At 44.6% G+C, this 17,521-nt stretch overlaps 1 protein-coding gene across 1 annotated transcript in view; it reads right to left on the bottom strand.

Annotated features, from left to right (window-relative positions):
• IFT81 (intraflagellar transport 81) overlaps positions 1-17,521 on the bottom strand; it is a 616,811-nt gene that overhangs the window by 430,671 nt on the left and 168,619 nt on the right. The window contains exons 6-7 of the mRNA XM_069214881.1: positions 10,885-10,950; positions 10,512-10,622 (exon numbers count right to left, since the gene is read on the bottom strand). Coding sequence (XP_069070982.1) covers positions 10,512-10,622; positions 10,885-10,950 — 177 coding nt within the window. The remainder of the gene's footprint in view (positions 1-10,511; positions 10,623-10,884; positions 10,951-17,521) is intronic.

Raw genomic sequence — 17,521 nt, forward strand, 5'->3', positions numbered from 1 at the left:
CTCTTGACAAAGGGTCCACGACCCCACACCACCCTTCTTGTTGCAGTACCACATTGCGGTGGTGTTGTCTGTGAACACCTGCACTATCTTCCCTTTCACAATAGGAAGAAACGCTCTCAATGCTAGCCGGATCGCCCGGAGCTCCAATAAGTTGATAAGGAGCAAAGATTCCGCCGGAGACCAGAGGCCCCTGATCTCTGCCTCTCCCAGGTGGCCTCCCCATACCAGAAGTGATGCATCTGTCACCACTGTCAGATCTGGTTGGGAAAGGGAGAGGAGTCTGCCTTTGACCCAACTGCAGTTCACTAACCACCACTGCAGGTCTTTTGCAGTTCCCTCTGAGATCTGAACCGTGTTGGTAAGATTTCCCTGATGCTGTGCCCACTGGAACTTCAGGTCCCATTGAAGAGCCCTCATACGCTATCTGGCATATTTGACTAACAGGATGCAGGAAGCCATGAGTCCAAACAGCCTCAGAGTCTGTCCCCCCGAAATCCAGGATAGAGGCCGAAACATCAGTATCATAACCTTAATATCCTGGACTTGCTGCTCGGGAGGATAGGCCTGAAACTGCACTGTGTCCAGAACAGCCCCGATGAGAGGGAGCTTCTGAGAGGGAGTCAGGTGTGACTTCGGCACATTTATAGTGAACCCCAGCGAATGCAGGAGGTCCGCCGTAGTCTGAAGGCGGGTGACGAGAGCCTGGGGCGTAGAAGCCTTCAACAGCCAGTCATCGAGTTAGGGGAAGACTGAAATCCCTAACCTGCACAGATGAGCTGTAACCACCGCCATCACCTTGGTGAACACCAGATGGGCACTGGCTAGACCGAAGGGGAGCACGGCAAACTGAAAGTGCTTGTGGCCCACCTTGAACTTCAAATAACGCCTGTGGGCAGGCAGAATGGGGTTGTGAAAATACGCATCCTGCAAGTCCAATACCACCATCCAGTCTCCTTGGTCTAGGGCAGACAAGACCTGAGCAAGAGTGAGTATCTTGAATTTCTACTTTTTGAGGAAGAGATTGACGTCCCTTAAATCCAAAATAAGGCAAAGACCCTTGTTCTTTTTTGGGATCAGAAAGTAGCGGGAATAACAACCACTGCCTACGTCTGACATCAGGACCCTTTCTACCGTTCCTTCGGCCAAGAGAGCCATAACTTCCTCGTGGAGTAAGATCAAATGATCCTCCATCAGCCGCTCTCTTACCAGAGGGATAGAGGGAGGAAAGGACTGGAAAGGGAGGGGAAAGACCTTATGTATGATCTGCAAGACCCATTTGTCCGATGTTATGGATCGCCAGTGAGGAAGATTAAATTGAATCCTCCCTCCAACTAGACGGACATGGTCTTACAGAACCTACTTAGGAGGACTTGGACGTTGCAGAAGAAGGGGGCTGGGTGGTGGCCGACCTCTGGCTAGACCCTCTGGGTCTGAAGGTACCACAACCTCGTCTTCGTACAGGATGCTGTGAAGCCGGAGGATGGTGGCTAACCTGAGGTTGGCGTGGTACCGCGCCCCTCCCGAAGCCTCGAAAGGGGCGATAGGCAGACTGCTGGCAAACAGGCACTGAAAGGCCCAAGGATCTGGCCGTAGCTCAAGAATGCTTGACTCTTTCAAGCGCAGACTCTGCCTTCTCACCAAAAAGGCGTGAGCCATCATAAGGTATGTTCATCAAGTTCAACTGGACATCCCCCGAAAAGCCAGTGGTACGCAGCCAGGCTGGGCAGGGCGAGGGCCACTGTTGAAGAAATCGCCCTGCCCAGCGAGTCGGTCATATCCAAGCCACTCCTGATGGTAAACTTGGCTGCATCTCTCCCATCCTTGACAGCCTGGGTGAGAGTGTCCCGTACGCCCTCCGGGACCTGGGGCAGCACTTGTGCCACCGTATCCCATAAGATATTGGTAAAACGGCCCAATAAGCACGAGGTGGTTACTGACCTCAAAGCCAGGCTGGAGGAAGAAAACATCTGTAGGGAAATAGCTCCTTGTTGCAGTTACCCCCCAAATGTTTGCCTGATATTAATGCTGACTTGACAGAGTGTGCTGGGACCCTGCTAACGAGGCCCCAGCACCAGTGTTCTTTCACTAAAAATGTACCATTGTTTCCACAATTAGCGCACCCCTGGCATACAGATAAGTCCCTTGTAAAAGGTACCAGTGGTATCATAGGCAGTGTGACCAGGGAAGGTCCATAAGGGCTGCAGCATGTGTTGTGCCACCCTAAGGGACCCCTCACCTAACACATGCACACTGCCATTGCAGATACTGTGTGTTTGTGGGGAGAACAAGGCAAAGTCGACATGGCAGCCCCCTCAGGGTGCTATACACCCAAAACCCTGCCTGTGGCATAGGTAAGTCACCCCTCTAGCAGGCCTTAAAACCCTAAGGCAGGGTGCACTATCCCACAGGTGAGGACATAGCTGCATGAGCAATATGCCCCTACAGTGTCCAAGTCCATTCTTAGACATTGTAAGTACAGTGTGGCCATATTAAATATATGGTCTGGGAGTTTGTCAAAACGAACTCCACAGTTCCATAATGGCTACACTGAATACTGGGAAGTTTGGTATCAAGCTTCTCAGAATAATAAACCCACACTGATGCCAGTGTTGTATTTATTAAAAAATGCACACAGAGGGCATCTTACAGATGCCCCCCTGTATTTTACCCAATCCTTCAGTGCAGGACTGACTGGTCTGTGCCAGCCTGCCACTGAGAGACGGGTTTCTGACCCCCTGAGGTAAGATTCCTGACAACCTCACAAGAAGAAGAAGGACTGCTGAGCTGAAACCCGCGCAGAGAAGAGAAGGATATGACAACTGACTAGGCCCCAGTCCTACTGGCCTGTCTCCTGCTTCAAATGCCCTGCAACGGAAAAGCGACGTATTCTACAGGATCAGCGACCCCCGAAAAGCCTCCATGGGACCAAGAACTCCTGTGGGCAGAGGACCTGCCCATCCAGAAGAAAAGACATCCATCTTTAAAGGGACTCCCACCTCCCTCCAGAAGCTTGAGTCCCCCCTACACTGTACCCGACGCCCCTGGCCCGTGTCCAGAGAAATCAACCATCCAGAGAGGACCAACGGCAACTTTGATGACGTGTCCACCCTGGGCTGACCTCTCTGCACCCCCATGACGATGCCTGCAGAGGGTGAATCCTGAGGACCCCCCTGACTGCGACTGCCCGGGCCGAAGATATCTGATTCCTGGAGAAGCACTGCACCCGCAGGCCCCAGGCCCGTGAGAAACCGACCACCGCTGCAGCAAACGACCAGCAGGCAGCCCTCACCCTTGCTCAGTCAGTGGCTTGCCCGAGAGGCCCCCCTGTGCCCTGCCTGCAGCGCCTAAGTGACCCCTGGGTCCCTATATAGAGATCTATTGAGAACCCAATGCCCTGTTGGCACACTGCACGCGGCCACCCCTGTGCTGCTAAGGGTGTGGCTTTTGTGCCTACTTGGGGCCCCTCCAGTACTCCTCCAAACTCCCCTAGTCTGCCCTACGACAACACGGGTACTTACCTGCAAGCAGACTCGAACTGGAGTACCCCCGTATCCATAGGCGCCCATGTTATTTAGGCTCCTGTTTGACCCCTGCACCTGAATGGCCCTGTGTTGCTGGTGCTTGGGGTTGACTTGTACCCCCAACGGTGGGCTACCTATGTTGAAAATTGCAGTGTCCACTTTTAAAATAGCTTTTTGCCATTTTAATGAAAACTGTGTACAATATCGATTTGATTCAAAGTCCTAATTATTACTATGCAAAGTGCCTTTCATTTAATGTACTTACCTGCTAAATGAATCCTGTGGTTCTAAAAATAAATTAACAAAAGAATATTTTTCTATATAAAAACCTAATGGCCTGAAGTTAAGTCCCTGAGCTTGTGTTTTCACTTATTGCTTGTGTGTGTACAACAAATGCTTAACACTACCCTATGATAAGCCTAACTGCTCAACCACACTACCACAAATACAGCATTAGTATTATCTATTATTGCCTCTGTCAAGCCTCTTGGGGAACCCCTGGACTCTCTGCACACTATATCTCATTTTGACATAGTATATACAGAGCCAGCTTCCTACATTATCATCTTCCCAAGTTGGTCCAGCCTCTTGGATTCCCTATCCGGGGAGCGGAAGGGAAGGCACCAAGGGAAGTGGAGGCTTGGACCACCAAGCTCTCCGGGGTGGGGTGTTGGGTGAGGAAACTAGGGTCGTTTGGAGCTGGTCGATGGCGGCGGCCGATTGTCCTATTCACAGGAGCCCCTGTGCTGGGTTTGGACCACGTCCTCAGAAGGACATCAGTGAGGGCTTCATTGAAGGGTAACATCAGCTCTGATGTAGCAACCCCTGGCTGAAGCACCTCTGTCAAGAGATTAGTCCTGACTGGCACCGTATGCAAGTCTAGGTCCAAGACCTCAGCTGCCCTACGCATCACAATGCATAAGATGCCCCCTCCTCCGTAGCCATAGAAGGAGGTGAGAGCATGCCAGCATCTGGACAAGTATCCAGTCCACTGGCTTCCCCTAGATCCAGTCCTGCTCCTCAGACCCCTCCCACTCATCACCTGTGCCTGGCTGTTCAAAATAAGGCTCAAGCAGTGACCTGGGACTAGCCGGCGCCGTTGAAGTCGGAATCAGCGTCATACGATGTTGTTCCAGCTCTAGGTCATCAGCAATGATGATGGGGCTACCACCACCAGTGGGCACGGTGGTGGAGGGAACGTTGACATCGCGACCGGCGCTGGAGAAGGCCAACTGTGAGAACCCAGTGCCGGTCGGTCCGGATCTGCCGAAGCCGCCGACATCGAACCCGATGGGGCCCCTGCTCACCCCGCGGGGCCCAAAAACCCACCCACGGGGGCAGCCAGCTCAAAAACAAGGCGCATGGCCTCGTAAAATTCCTTTAGTTGAGCGGGGGTCTCACCGGCTCCCGGAAAGGGAGGAAGACGCGAAGTCAGCCCTAGCAACGGCTCCACGGAACTGTGCTCGGAACGTCGACGTTCCCGAGACGCCTCGTCGGCCAACGGCCATAGCGAAGTCAAAATCCGCTTAGACTTCTTCTTTTTTGTGCCTCTTCCCAGAGTACCTTGAGTGGGACAAAGAGGACTTGGGGCTCCTGGAGCGGTTCAACGACTTCCTCCTTGAGCGGGACCGTGACTTCCGAGGAGTTGCGCCGACTGAAGTCAACTGCCAGGCTTTATGAGCTTTAGGGACCGCTACCTCAAAGCTTTCAGGGCCATGGCCCAGCAGTTAGAGGACAACTTTGAGTCGTGGTCCCTGTCGAGTCACCAGAGAAATACCTCATGGGAGTCCGTTACCGACTTCGCGCGATGACAGGTGCAGCACGGCTTGAACACAGTCTTCCTAGAGGACATCCTTGCGCAGACGACAAAAAATCTTCGATAAAATATCGAAAAAAGGCAAAGGGTAGCTCGATCCCGGACATCGCTTAACCGGCGCAAAAGGAAAAGAACTGACGTACGCAGTGGCATCTATTTAGATGACAGTGATGTCACAGACGGCTTCAATGACACTGACGAAGCCACGTGGAACTGAACTACGCCACCCAATCGCGCACGCAGGGTATTGCTCAGCAAAAACATTCTGGATTCTAAGCGGATGCCAGGGAATTCAAAGGTAAGAAAGCTGCATCTAGAAGTCTCTATCAGATACAGCTGCTGCAGCCAACTGTTGAAAGTCTCCTTTTGCAATCTCACTCTCACACTCACTCACTTATCTCACTCTTATCCTCCTTTATGAAGTAAATAGTAGTGAGAAGTCATGACACATCTGTCAGTCATAAAACTGCCAAAGCATTTTCTGCATTTATGGATGGTGCAGGCTTGGAAATAACTCTACAACCCATATTATCTTATCTATGTGTCTGCCATCCCTATCAAGGGTGCAGATGAAAGCGTGATCTGGTTATTTATTCTGCGCTGGGCTGCAGACATGATAATAAAGTATTTTCTGGGGTCGCCTGTAAGGCAGGCCACGCCTGTGTTTGGACCCGGTACTACTTCTCTAAAAAAAGGCATCACTGCCATCTGACCGGACAAAATCCAATATAAGAAAGATCTAATAGCTTTACATGGCTGCTCTATGAAATTGTTACGCCACAGAGGACATTGGAAGATTGAATTTTTTAACTGCTCTCTCTGTCTTTGCATGGAAATGGGCTAGGTCATTCAGAGGTGCATCTGGTTGGAAGGCTGATTTGTCACATCTCTTTGTATTATGCAATTATCCCACTCCTCATTACCCGTGCCGTCTGGCAGTTTGCCCTCTTCTTCCAAATCAGAATACACTGAATCCCAAGAGTCCTCATCTCCCATATTTGTAGATGTTGGTGGGGCCAGTGACAGTATGACTGTCTTTGGAGGGTGATCAACTAGCAGAGACTGGTGCTTAGTCAGGTCATCCAGGGAGCTGAATGTGTGCACTGGTTTATACACAGACTCGTGTTTGTCCTGTCTGGAGCACTTTTCTGAAGAAACTACAAAAGAGGTGCTTGCTGGAACATTAAGATATAGGCTCAGCTCAAGGAATTCCACATGTTTCCGCTTTTGCAAAGCCTTCGTGGAAGTGCTTGGTGGAGCACTTTTTTACTGAATCATCTCCACATGAATGTTCTTAGGAGGGCATTTTTTGTTTTCCAGTGCCTAGAGTGCCAACCTCCCTTCGAAGTCTTTGAAGGAAAGGATTTATAAATGGCACAGCTAAAAGCCTTAATTGCTGGTTAAAGACAGTCAAAATATTATATTACAGGTCTTCCTGGTCAAGAAAAAGGGAAAATTCCTCCCAACATTTACCCCAGCACAACTCAGAATATAATGAAAGTTGAAGATGGGCTGGCCAAGCCTCCAGGGCAGACTAGAAAGTATCAAGATAAGGTGAGTAGAAGGTTAGAGCAGAGTTCTTCTCAGGGGCTCGCTCACACAGAACACTCAGTAGAAATCTGAGCTATGGTAGCTGCTACAGGCAGTAGGAGAGCTTGGCACCTCCACACCATTTTCCGAAGTGGATTGCTTCAAATGAGATGGGAATGCTACTAAATAAACACTGCTGTGAAGGATTATGGCTATTCTAACACAGTTTGCTGCTGTATAAAAATACCGGGGTTTCGCAGCCTTACAATGGGGAATTATTCAAACATGTGAATATATGAAAGTTCCACAGCTGGATAACTTTGGATTTTAAGCAGATTCTAAAGATTCAACATTGATGGCATATGGGCTTATACACATTTCACATTATTTGCTGTTAGAAGATATATTGTACAAGATTCTGCAACATTCTAGTGCTAAGAAACAAATTGCTTTACAAATCTGCACAAAGGTGTATCTCATATACCTGAAATGTCAACAGTTTGTTGGTTGGATTATTAACCATGTTTTTTAGCTCCATGCAATCAAGAGATCTAATATTTTGAAGTGGGGTTAAGAAGATTAAAGTTGCAGTCAGAGCCCAAGTGAGGGTCTATCAAAGAGTTCTAGTGCCAAATTTCAAATAATGGTCAGAAATAATATGGAGTTTTACTTATGGTATCTACTCTACATATGTATCACTGACCATGATATTTGAACAACCACTCATAAAGTGACAAATCATCTGAGCAGTTTAGTTGGAGGAGGGGCTTAGCTTCACATAATTGTATTTAGAGGCCACAGTAATATACAGAATAGATACAGCATGCACCATACTTAGCATAAATCATACATCCAGGAAACATACTGGCAAGCAGAGGGGAAGAGTTCACTCAATGACCCCAAAGAGGAAGAGCAAAAGGAGGACAGGTTGCCTCATACTAAAGCTGTTACGGTAAATCCTCCAGAACATTTTGTCCTGCATGATTTTTGTGTTTTGAAATGATCGAACTTCTTCCAACTAGCATCTGTTCTCCAAACTTTGTCATCACTATATGAGAATAGTCAACCCCAAGATAAAATAGGTCATTACCTGATAAAAGATAACAGAAAAAAGTATTTGTTCAATTTCAAGATTACGTCAAATGATAACCATCTCCTGACTAACAGTCTGACTTTAAATCATGCTGCAGCATGGATATCACTACCTTACGCATCATAGATGATGTCCTGCTGATTACAGATAAAGATGACCCCTGGCTCTGGATATTGTTGGACCTCTCAGCTGTCTTCAAAACAGTTGACCATCCCACTCTCATATGCACCCTGGAGTCTAAAATGGGATTCACTGGCAATGTCCCCTTACCTGTCCAACTGGCACCAGTTTGTCACATAGTCATGCCCAGGTCGCAAAAGACCCCAATCAATTGCAGTGTCCCCCAGGATTCCATAATGTCTTCTATCACCTTAAACTTCTAAAGCGCCTTGAGACCCTACCGGGTGAGTAGTGCACTTAAGAAATTATTTGATTGATTGAGTGATTGATTGACATGGAGCTGCGTGGTGCTGTACTGACAGGTATAAGCATCAAGATTCACCAATGTGTCAATGATACACAACTTTACTTGAAAGTATTCCTTGCTTCAGACTTGCAACGCCGCAAACACTGCCTTCACACCAGTCAGACTGGGATGTTCACTGCCTATCTCAATTAACGTTTCTGAGAAGATGCAGAGACTGCATCTTCTGTAGTGACAACAGTAACTGATGAAGCTGATGTGTAAATATTGAAAAGGTTCCTTCTTTCACATTAAACATAGCCTTCACCTTTTCGAAACTTTCTGAATACATATTGTTTGAAACAAGGCAAACATACAAGAAAGAACATCCAAGAATAACAGAACCATGGGATGCCTTTCTCTGTTTTTGCTCATTACAAATAGAAACACTACGTAGGCAAGTGGGTCTATGCACAAGGATGAAACCCATAAAGGAATAATTTACAGATGGCCTTTTCGATCCTGTCTGCATCACAGTGATTTCAAATTATTTTAGAAGAAGGCAGATCTTCACAAAAGAGCAAATCTGCTTTTTGGGGAGGGAAGCTCTTCCTTTTGTGAAATCTCTGACAATTCAGAAAGCTGCAGCTATTTCCTCACAGGGATCACCTTGACTTTACTTGTCCAAAAAGGGGACCAATACAGCGCACATCTTCTTTAGCCCACCTATTTGCCTTTTATAAATTTCTTCCAACACTCTAGTTTTTAAATCATTTTCACAGAGAGCTCTAAATTTCACTTCCAGATAATGTTTGCAATTATCAACATAGCAGACACCCTGAATGGTCAACTCTCTCCTCTTCCTACCCAGTCTGGTGCATTTTGTCAACAAAGCGGACATAAAGGAATAAGTAAATCCTACCAAAACAGTATCAAAATCGACACAGGGGAGGGACAAAAAGTAGAAAAAGTACTAGAAGCAAAAAATATTTATTTTTAACATTTCCTGGATCCCAATGGATACACACAAATGATTCTAGCAGGCATCACGATGTGAGATCTCATAACACCGAGACCACACTTCTTAGTAAGTGGTAGGTAGAGAACCTGCAGGTCAATACAGCACAAAGTGCTAACATGCAAATCTTGGGCCTGATGTACAAAAGTCGGGTCTCGAAGGAGTCACTGTTTTTTGCACATCAAATGTTTTGCAAACAGACCTTAGTTGTGATGAATATCCTACAACTTGACATCTCATAATGACCATGATTAAGGATTAGTAGACTCTTACCTCCTTAAAATTGGTGAGGTGGGATTCTTTATGCGAATCCCATGCAAATGCAGATGGGGGCATGCTAGGTACAGCTGACCTCCATCACTGCATTCAAAGAGTGCCTACTTGCTTATTCTTTCAGCATCTGTCTTATAAAGCAAGTATATCACTCCATAAACTAAGACATAGGGCCTGATTTAGATAGAACTCAGACGGGTTACTCCGTCACAATGGCGATGGATATCCCGTCAGCCTAAATCTAAATTCCACTATAAATTATGGTTAGATTTTGGCGAACTGGATATCTGTCACCATTGTGACAGAGTAACCTTTGCGCTAAGATCTAAATCAGGCCCTTAGTCTTTCAAACCTGTTGACCTTACGGAGTCAACTGTTTAAATCCTCTAGCGACTAAGAAGCATAAAAAGTAAAATCAGTGGCCAGCACAGATTCCCCGCTCTCCCTGCACGCGCTCTGCTTGATGCACACTCTGCTTGATGCACACTCTTCTAGTGAGCACCTCCATGTTGCAAGACAAGTTGGCAAGGTTGGGAGGCTTATGAGAAGTATTTCGCAGAGGTCGCCAACCTGTAAGGAAGTTGGTAGACTTTAAAAACACGGGACCTTTCTATGAAAGCTCCCTAGGCTTTTGGCCCAGGCAATAATATGTCAACGTGACTAACTCTTTTGAATCCTGAATCCTTCAGGATTGTCACAGGTTCTTATCTATTAGGAACTGCACTGACTTGACCCTACAGGTCAGTCAGCTGAAGCTGCTTACTTTTAACAGCATTATTTAACTTTTTTTTTTTTATGTATCTTTCCAATTTTTTTTAATCTAATCCTAGTCGTTGGAAGGTTTTCTGAAACAATACCTGATTCTTCTGCTCCTGCTTCTGCTGGGCTACAGACTCTTCTCTCTCCTTCTCAAGACGCAGCTGTCTGGCTATCTCAAGCATCCGTTGATGGTTTTGCACGCTCTCCACCTAGAGCAAGAAGTGCGGGCCGGGTCAGATGGTTAAGACATAAACACTCCCCCCTAAGCGGCAGATGACAGCGAGGCATGAGGCTCGTGACCCTTAAGACCTGGAATGTTGCCCATGGAGGCTCGCCTTCCCTCGCTTGGTACTTCAACCCCCTCCTTACACGCGCGGCATGCCCACCCTGATCCTTGTTTGCATTCCCAGGCCTGAGCGGCATGCCAAGGGCCGTGCCGCCGACATTTAGCAGCATTAGTCCTGTCATTACCCTTTTCTTAAGACGCTCCACTCTCTTTATCAGCTGGTCCTTCTCCTCTTCCATGGCACTGATGTCCTGGCAAGAACAGAAAAGGAAAAAAACAGTCGTCAAGTGTGGATTTCAGCAGCATTTCTTTCAAAGAAATGAAAAGATGAACTTCATATATGTATATAGTATAGTAGTATAATATACAATAGTTACTATATAATAGGTGTATTTTATATTAATTATACTTAATATAATTATTAGTGAAAGGGATCGAGTGTTAAAGGCACTTTATCACAACTGTTAGTGAAAAGAATAGATTGCTAAAGGCCACAGTAATACAACTGTTAGTGTGTTAGTGATAAGGATCGAGTGTTAAAGGCCACAGTAAATCAACTGTTCCTTACAAAGATTGAGTGTTAGGGGTACGGTAGTACACCTGTCAGGTAAAAGGATTGAGTGTTAAGGGCACGGTAGTACAACTGTCAGTGAAAATGATCGAGTGTTAGGGGTACAGTAATACAACTGTCAGTAAAAAGGACTGAGTGTTAAGGGCACGGCAGTACAACTGTCAGTGAAAAGGTAGAGTGTTATGGACAGGGTAGTACAACTGTCAGTAAAAAGGATTGAGTGTTAAGGGCGCTGTAAAAACTTTTCTGCTTTGCAAAGTAATCATACGAAACAATAAGTTTAAAAAAAACGGATTTTTCAAATATCGATCTTTTACACTGCCTCGGTCACCGCTTGTCTGCTCACTCCCATCCCCTTCCTCCTCTGAGTCCCGTTGCCCTCGCCATGCCTATTTCCCTGTCCCCCCACAACCCATCCGCTGTGTACCCATCACCAGGGTCCTTTGAGGCCTACTCAAGTGTTGACCCGCTTCCGCCTCTTTGCCCCGTGCTGATCGTCATCACCCTGTCCCCTCGGATGTCTCCTTCGGGCCTTCCCTCGCGCTCCCAGGTAACACCGTCTTTTCCCAAGCGCGCCCCCCGCTCTTAGGGCCAGATGTATCATCACGGCCCTTAGCGATTCGGTAATAGCGATTTTTAAGAAATCGCTATTACTGACTCGCAAAGTCCCATGTATCACATTTGCGATTCGGTAATAGCGATTTCTTAAAAATCGCAAATGCTATTACGGAATCGCAAATTGCGATACCTGCCCCATTCGCAGCTATGGGCCTGTTGACCCATAGCTGCGAATTTTTTACATTTCCAAAAAAGCGATTTCTGAACCAGAAATCGCTATTTTGGAAATGCAAATCCCCAGGGTGCTGGGGGTCAATGGCCCCCTCTGCTGCACCCCAAAAATGTTTTGGGGGGACATGTAAAGTACACACATGCCATAAGGGCATGTGTGCTTTACATGTTCAATTTAAAAATGCATTTTAAATGCATTTTAAAATTTTGCACCAGGTTACCACCTGGTTGCAGTCCATGGTATTTTGCATGTGCAAAATGCCATTCTGCGAAAAATCACAATTTGCGATTTTTTGCAGCATTGCCTTGCAACCTGGAATTTGCGAATCGCAAATTGCGACTCGCAATTTCCAGGCCGCAACGCAAGAAATCGCAATTTTAGCGATTTCTTATTTGTGGTCTGCGAATGCCTTTCATGCATTGTAGGCCTCTGTTTTGCACTCGCAAACGGCCGAATTTACCGATTCGCACCGTTTGCGAGTGCAAAACTTTTTCATATAGATCTGGCCCCTAGCTTCCTGCTGCCTCGCAGCTCATCCAGGCACTGGTCGTCTCCTGGGTCACTGTCAAAGTGCCCGCTTTTTATTTTAATTTTTAGCGGGAACCTCTTGCCCGTATTTTCTAAAGCGTTTCTCATTGCCTATATGTTTGAGCTTAATACTTCTGGGACTCAATGTTAATTTCTCCACTTCATACTTATATCAACGATTTTTAGCTCATCGCTTAACATGTTACCCAATAATTGAAGACCTGAACAAATGAACGAACCTCGTCTCCCAGAGGCTCGTCTATGTGTGAGTATTTTGGGATGGAATCAAAAGAGACACCTCTCCCTCAAGCAGTGAAGAACATCAGCCTTTCTTTCAATGCCCTGTCGACCACATAGGCTATTTCATTTATTTCAGGTGTTTTGACAGCTACATCACGTACTGCAGAGATCGAAAAACATTTTCAAACGCAAATGTGTTTTAGAGCGGAATAATAAGCACATTACCCATTAAAATCAAGGAAACAAAGGGTCACCCCAAACAGCTAAGCACTGAAGAATGTGTACATTTAACTCACTAAGTATTGGGGTGACTAAGCCTAACAAACAATTAAACACGGCCATTAATGACATTTAGATAATGAGATAAAGAAGTGTTGGCTTGGGCGGATCAGAACTCATCTCAAGAGACCAGACACATGAACGTTCAGTTTTTTATTTGTTTAAAGGGAGGGATCCGATTTTGATCAAGTAAACTGTAGAGCTGGAGTGACTGAGGAAGTTTAACAGAATGGGGAGGTCATAATGCCCTGCCTAAAAGCACAAGGATTATTGGGGTGATATCACAGGCAAGGAAAAAGAAACGCAACCAGGCACATATTAAACGTCAGTTCCCCTAACTGCGGCTTTAAGATTTACTTTCTGAAATGTATTCAAAAGATGACCACGGACTAAGGCACTCAATTTTCATTTATCCAAAGTCACACTAATTACATGTGGGGACGATCTCAATATTCAGGCTTCAGAGAGGACAGAACTTTTACAAAGGTCTGTTTTTTAAAACATGGACGCTCAGTTTATCCACAATGACCTATTCTACTCCCCTCAAAGGTGAAAATTAGAAGCAATTCATTCACAAGTCACAATTTCACGTACATTAAAAATACCCTAGAACGGCCTGCCTTTCAGTAGCCATATTAAGAAAGAAGGACATAAGAATAGTCTATTCAAAAATAGAATTCTCAAACACCAACATCCCGATTCACCAAAATCCTCTTACCACACATATCTGAGGGACAGCCCAACTTGTTGAAAAGGTTTTTACTTTTCAATGGTTTTCATTCGATTCATTTTGCAATATAAAAGTTTAACCAGAACATCTTTCACTAAATACAATTACCAACTTTAAACTTGATGTCCTCCTCCCAGATTTTCACCCCCAAACTGGGCCACCCAGGCATTAGGCATACAGAGTCATTATACATCAGTGTTCAGAACGACAAATGGTTTCACATTGAAGCAGCAATATAGGGTTGATTAGACCAAATGCTCAGATTTTGTGGGCACATTAAGCCCCTGTATCACTCATTCAGATATAAAAGAATAGGACTCTATAGTTTGTTAAAAACCGGAGATCTGTTTGCAAGATCGTACGCTAAATTCTATGTCCCAACAGCTGCTTAAGTTTATGTAACTAAAGTTCATAAGTTGGCTTTGTTGATTTTCCCCATAGAAAGAGAATGGTGTTCAGCTGCTAGTAGGAGATGGCATATCTTTTTACCCGCAATAGATTGGACTGGGTAAAGCCCTGCGGACTGTCTGCCAAGCAAGGCCAATTAAGGGAGTTTGTCTACAGTCCGACCCTGGATCTGCAAGACTGCAAGAAAGACATTATCCCACAAATCACCCAAGTGTCAGCAGGACCACAAGGTGTGTATGCGAGAGTCGGTTTCTCCACAACCACGCCAGCAAGCGCTTGAATAAGTGGGGTTGATAGTGTGGGTACAATTCCATTGTATCAGTATTTGGTAGAGGATCCTTCTACCTCGGGAGTGACAAGCAAAATTATTAGTACATTGTTTAGTGTCAAGTATGATAGTAAGATCGTTCTCCCATTGTAACGGAAAAGGTGATTTACATGTTGTTAGGGTGTTAGACGTGCTGCAGAGAAAAATGTTTTTAAAGGTTTCTTTACTATCTAAAATGTACAAATATCCAAAGACTTTCAGTTGTATAAAGCGCAAAATTCCAAATCACAAGCTTCACACCATTTTGTACAACTGAAATGCTTTGGATGTTTTTAAATTTTACCTAATAAAGAAGAAAGGGAGGATACAATGATTTGAGGGTCCTCAGCCTAATAATGAAATGAAAAAAAAATGAGGCGATATCATGAGAAAGAGAAGGTGGTGAAGAAATATCCCTAAGAATAATCCCAGGACTAGGCCTTGATGCACGCTAACTGGGAGGGAGAGTAAGCATTTAATGTGAAGAAGACCTACATATTAAAAGCAAGTGGTTAGAGAGGATTGGAGAGCCACTTCAACGCTGTCTGAGATACCAAGAGAGATATGGGCTATAACCATAGTTGGTTTGTTGACTATATCAGACACTCCAGAGAGAAATCAAATGAAATGAGAACAAAGAAAGGTGATTGTGGTGAGAAAATGTCAGAAAATATAGACATATGAGAGCCCACTTTCCAAGGAGTGTGTGACAACATCCAGATTCTAGAGGGATAAGCAGAAGGAAAAAGAAGAGGTACTGAGTCAGCTGGTTGACAATAAATTGCTCAAGAATATTTGAGAAAACAGCAATTTAAGACACTGGGAAGTAGCTGGAGAGAAGAGATTGATTAGTGGAATTATAAGTAAAGGTAAATCAAGCTCAGATTGAAAGCATTCAAATAGAAGCCACAAATGATGGAGTGGTTAAAGGAGAATGAGAGGCAGGTTATAACTCTAGGTTATATGGCTAGTATTTTTGTTAATTGGGCTTTGAAGGGATCATACCAAGCACTTTATGAATTGGCTGACGTGAGCATTTTTGATCAGCTCTTCAGGGGACATCCAATACAAAAAAAATTAAGCTGGGCGGAGTGTGTTCTTGGAAGGGTAAAAGTGCACATTTTCCTACAGGGGTGAAAAGAGCATGGAAAAGGAGGGTGCCCCATGCGTTTCTTACTGTGGAGCAATTAGTAACTTTGCTCTCTACTATTCTTCTAACAGCAAGTGTGGATCATGTTGTGAAGATGCATAGAAAGATGGTGGGGGAGAGATGATGGTGCAAGAAATGCTCTGCAGATCAGTCACTGGTGTAGGTTTGAGAGGAGATGAGGATGATGTAGAGTGCTGGCCTCACCTTATCAAGGACAGCAGTCAATGTGCTGTTTTATTTTTATAAGTTATGAGATGTTCCTCCTCCATTTATGCATGGCCCACAATTTGCACTGGAGTAATGAAGAATGGTTCAACTGTTAAGTCACTAGGCTTTCTTGATCAGTGCCAATGTAGTTCTGAATCAACAAACGGGCAATATTGCACAATCCACAAACTATCATTTACAGGCACTCAAGAACATTTAAAAAAGAAACCTCAATCAACTACAAACCATCACACATGGCCTAATCATCTTTAGAAATCATTATAGCAACTCAATCTTAACTGGAACCCTGACCAGTCACCTTTCTCCTACAAAGCAGTATTCCACACACTCAAGCAAGATTAGTCAGCCACAAAAAGAAATGTCACCACACATGGAAGCCTGAATACAATTCAAATTGGCCACATAATTCACAAAGCTATCCATCAGAGAAGACCAAACTACCTAGCAAATCTTTTGACACACTATAGAGGCTCCAAAAACTTCAGAAAAAAATCACCCTACTAATAGAACTATTCAAGTTTAAAATAAAACAAGCATACAATAGATTCTTCACAGGAGCAGCGACTAGCTTCTAGAACGCTCTACCAACCTACCCAAGACAAAAAGTGGACTTGCTCTTCTTCAGATGCTGTTTAAATACTCCCCTTTTCACAAAACGTTTCAACTAAATATTATCTAATGGCTACTGAACCTGATCTTCTTTTATCCTGAAATTCTCTCACTAAATACTAATTTCCCCACCTTACTAACTCCCTTTAACGTGAACATGGTGACAAGTCCCATTCAGACCTATTCTAGTTTCAATATGCAGCTGCTTACATTCTAATATCTCTTTTAGTACAAAGTGTGAAGTTTTGGACACCCGCAGAATTGTTAGTATATCTGGCTCCTAACGAGGCTGATATATTTTACTGTTTTTGCTATGGACCTTGCTATAACATGATGGACACTTACTGTGGAAGCTGATTTCTTTTTATTATCTTAGCTATAGGGACCATATAATCTATATGTAAATCGAGATTAATCATTTATCATCATATCTGTTTAGTCTTGTTGATGCTTTCATGTCTGCAAGTACACTTTTATTTTATAAATATGACATAATTGGCAATAAGATACTATGAAAACTGACACATCTAACCAAAACTTAGAAGATCTTTGTGCTAGGACTATCAAGTCAGAGGTAACACCGGTTTGCAGTAACAACCAGTCTCTGCCAGAGGTGGCTTCGGGAATGGTGCAGAGAAGTGGGTTCCGCCCTGCAGTGCTTGTCATTACCGGACAAAAGCTGTGATAGAGAATAAATAAACAGCTATGTTATAAAGAGGAAAAGTATGTTGTGCAACTGATCTTAATAAACTCAATTTATAGGTCTTGCTACTTTTGCTAAAATTTAGCATAGCGCTTAGAAGCAGCTAAAAAGTGTTAGGAACTTACTAACCATGTTAGGAATGTTCATATTGTTTTTGCTGGCCATGGCATGTATTGCTGCATTTATTTTTGCATTCTGTGTGTTTACCATTCATATTTTATGCTCTAGGCTTGGGTTTGAAATATCATTTTAAAGTACACCCCTGTTTCTTAATCCTAT

This window comes from Pleurodeles waltl, chromosome 11 (assembly GCF_031143425.1).
Source record: "Pleurodeles waltl isolate 20211129_DDA chromosome 11, aPleWal1.hap1.20221129, whole genome shotgun sequence".
Lineage (NCBI taxonomy): Eukaryota > Metazoa > Chordata > Amphibia > Caudata > Salamandridae > Pleurodeles > Pleurodeles waltl.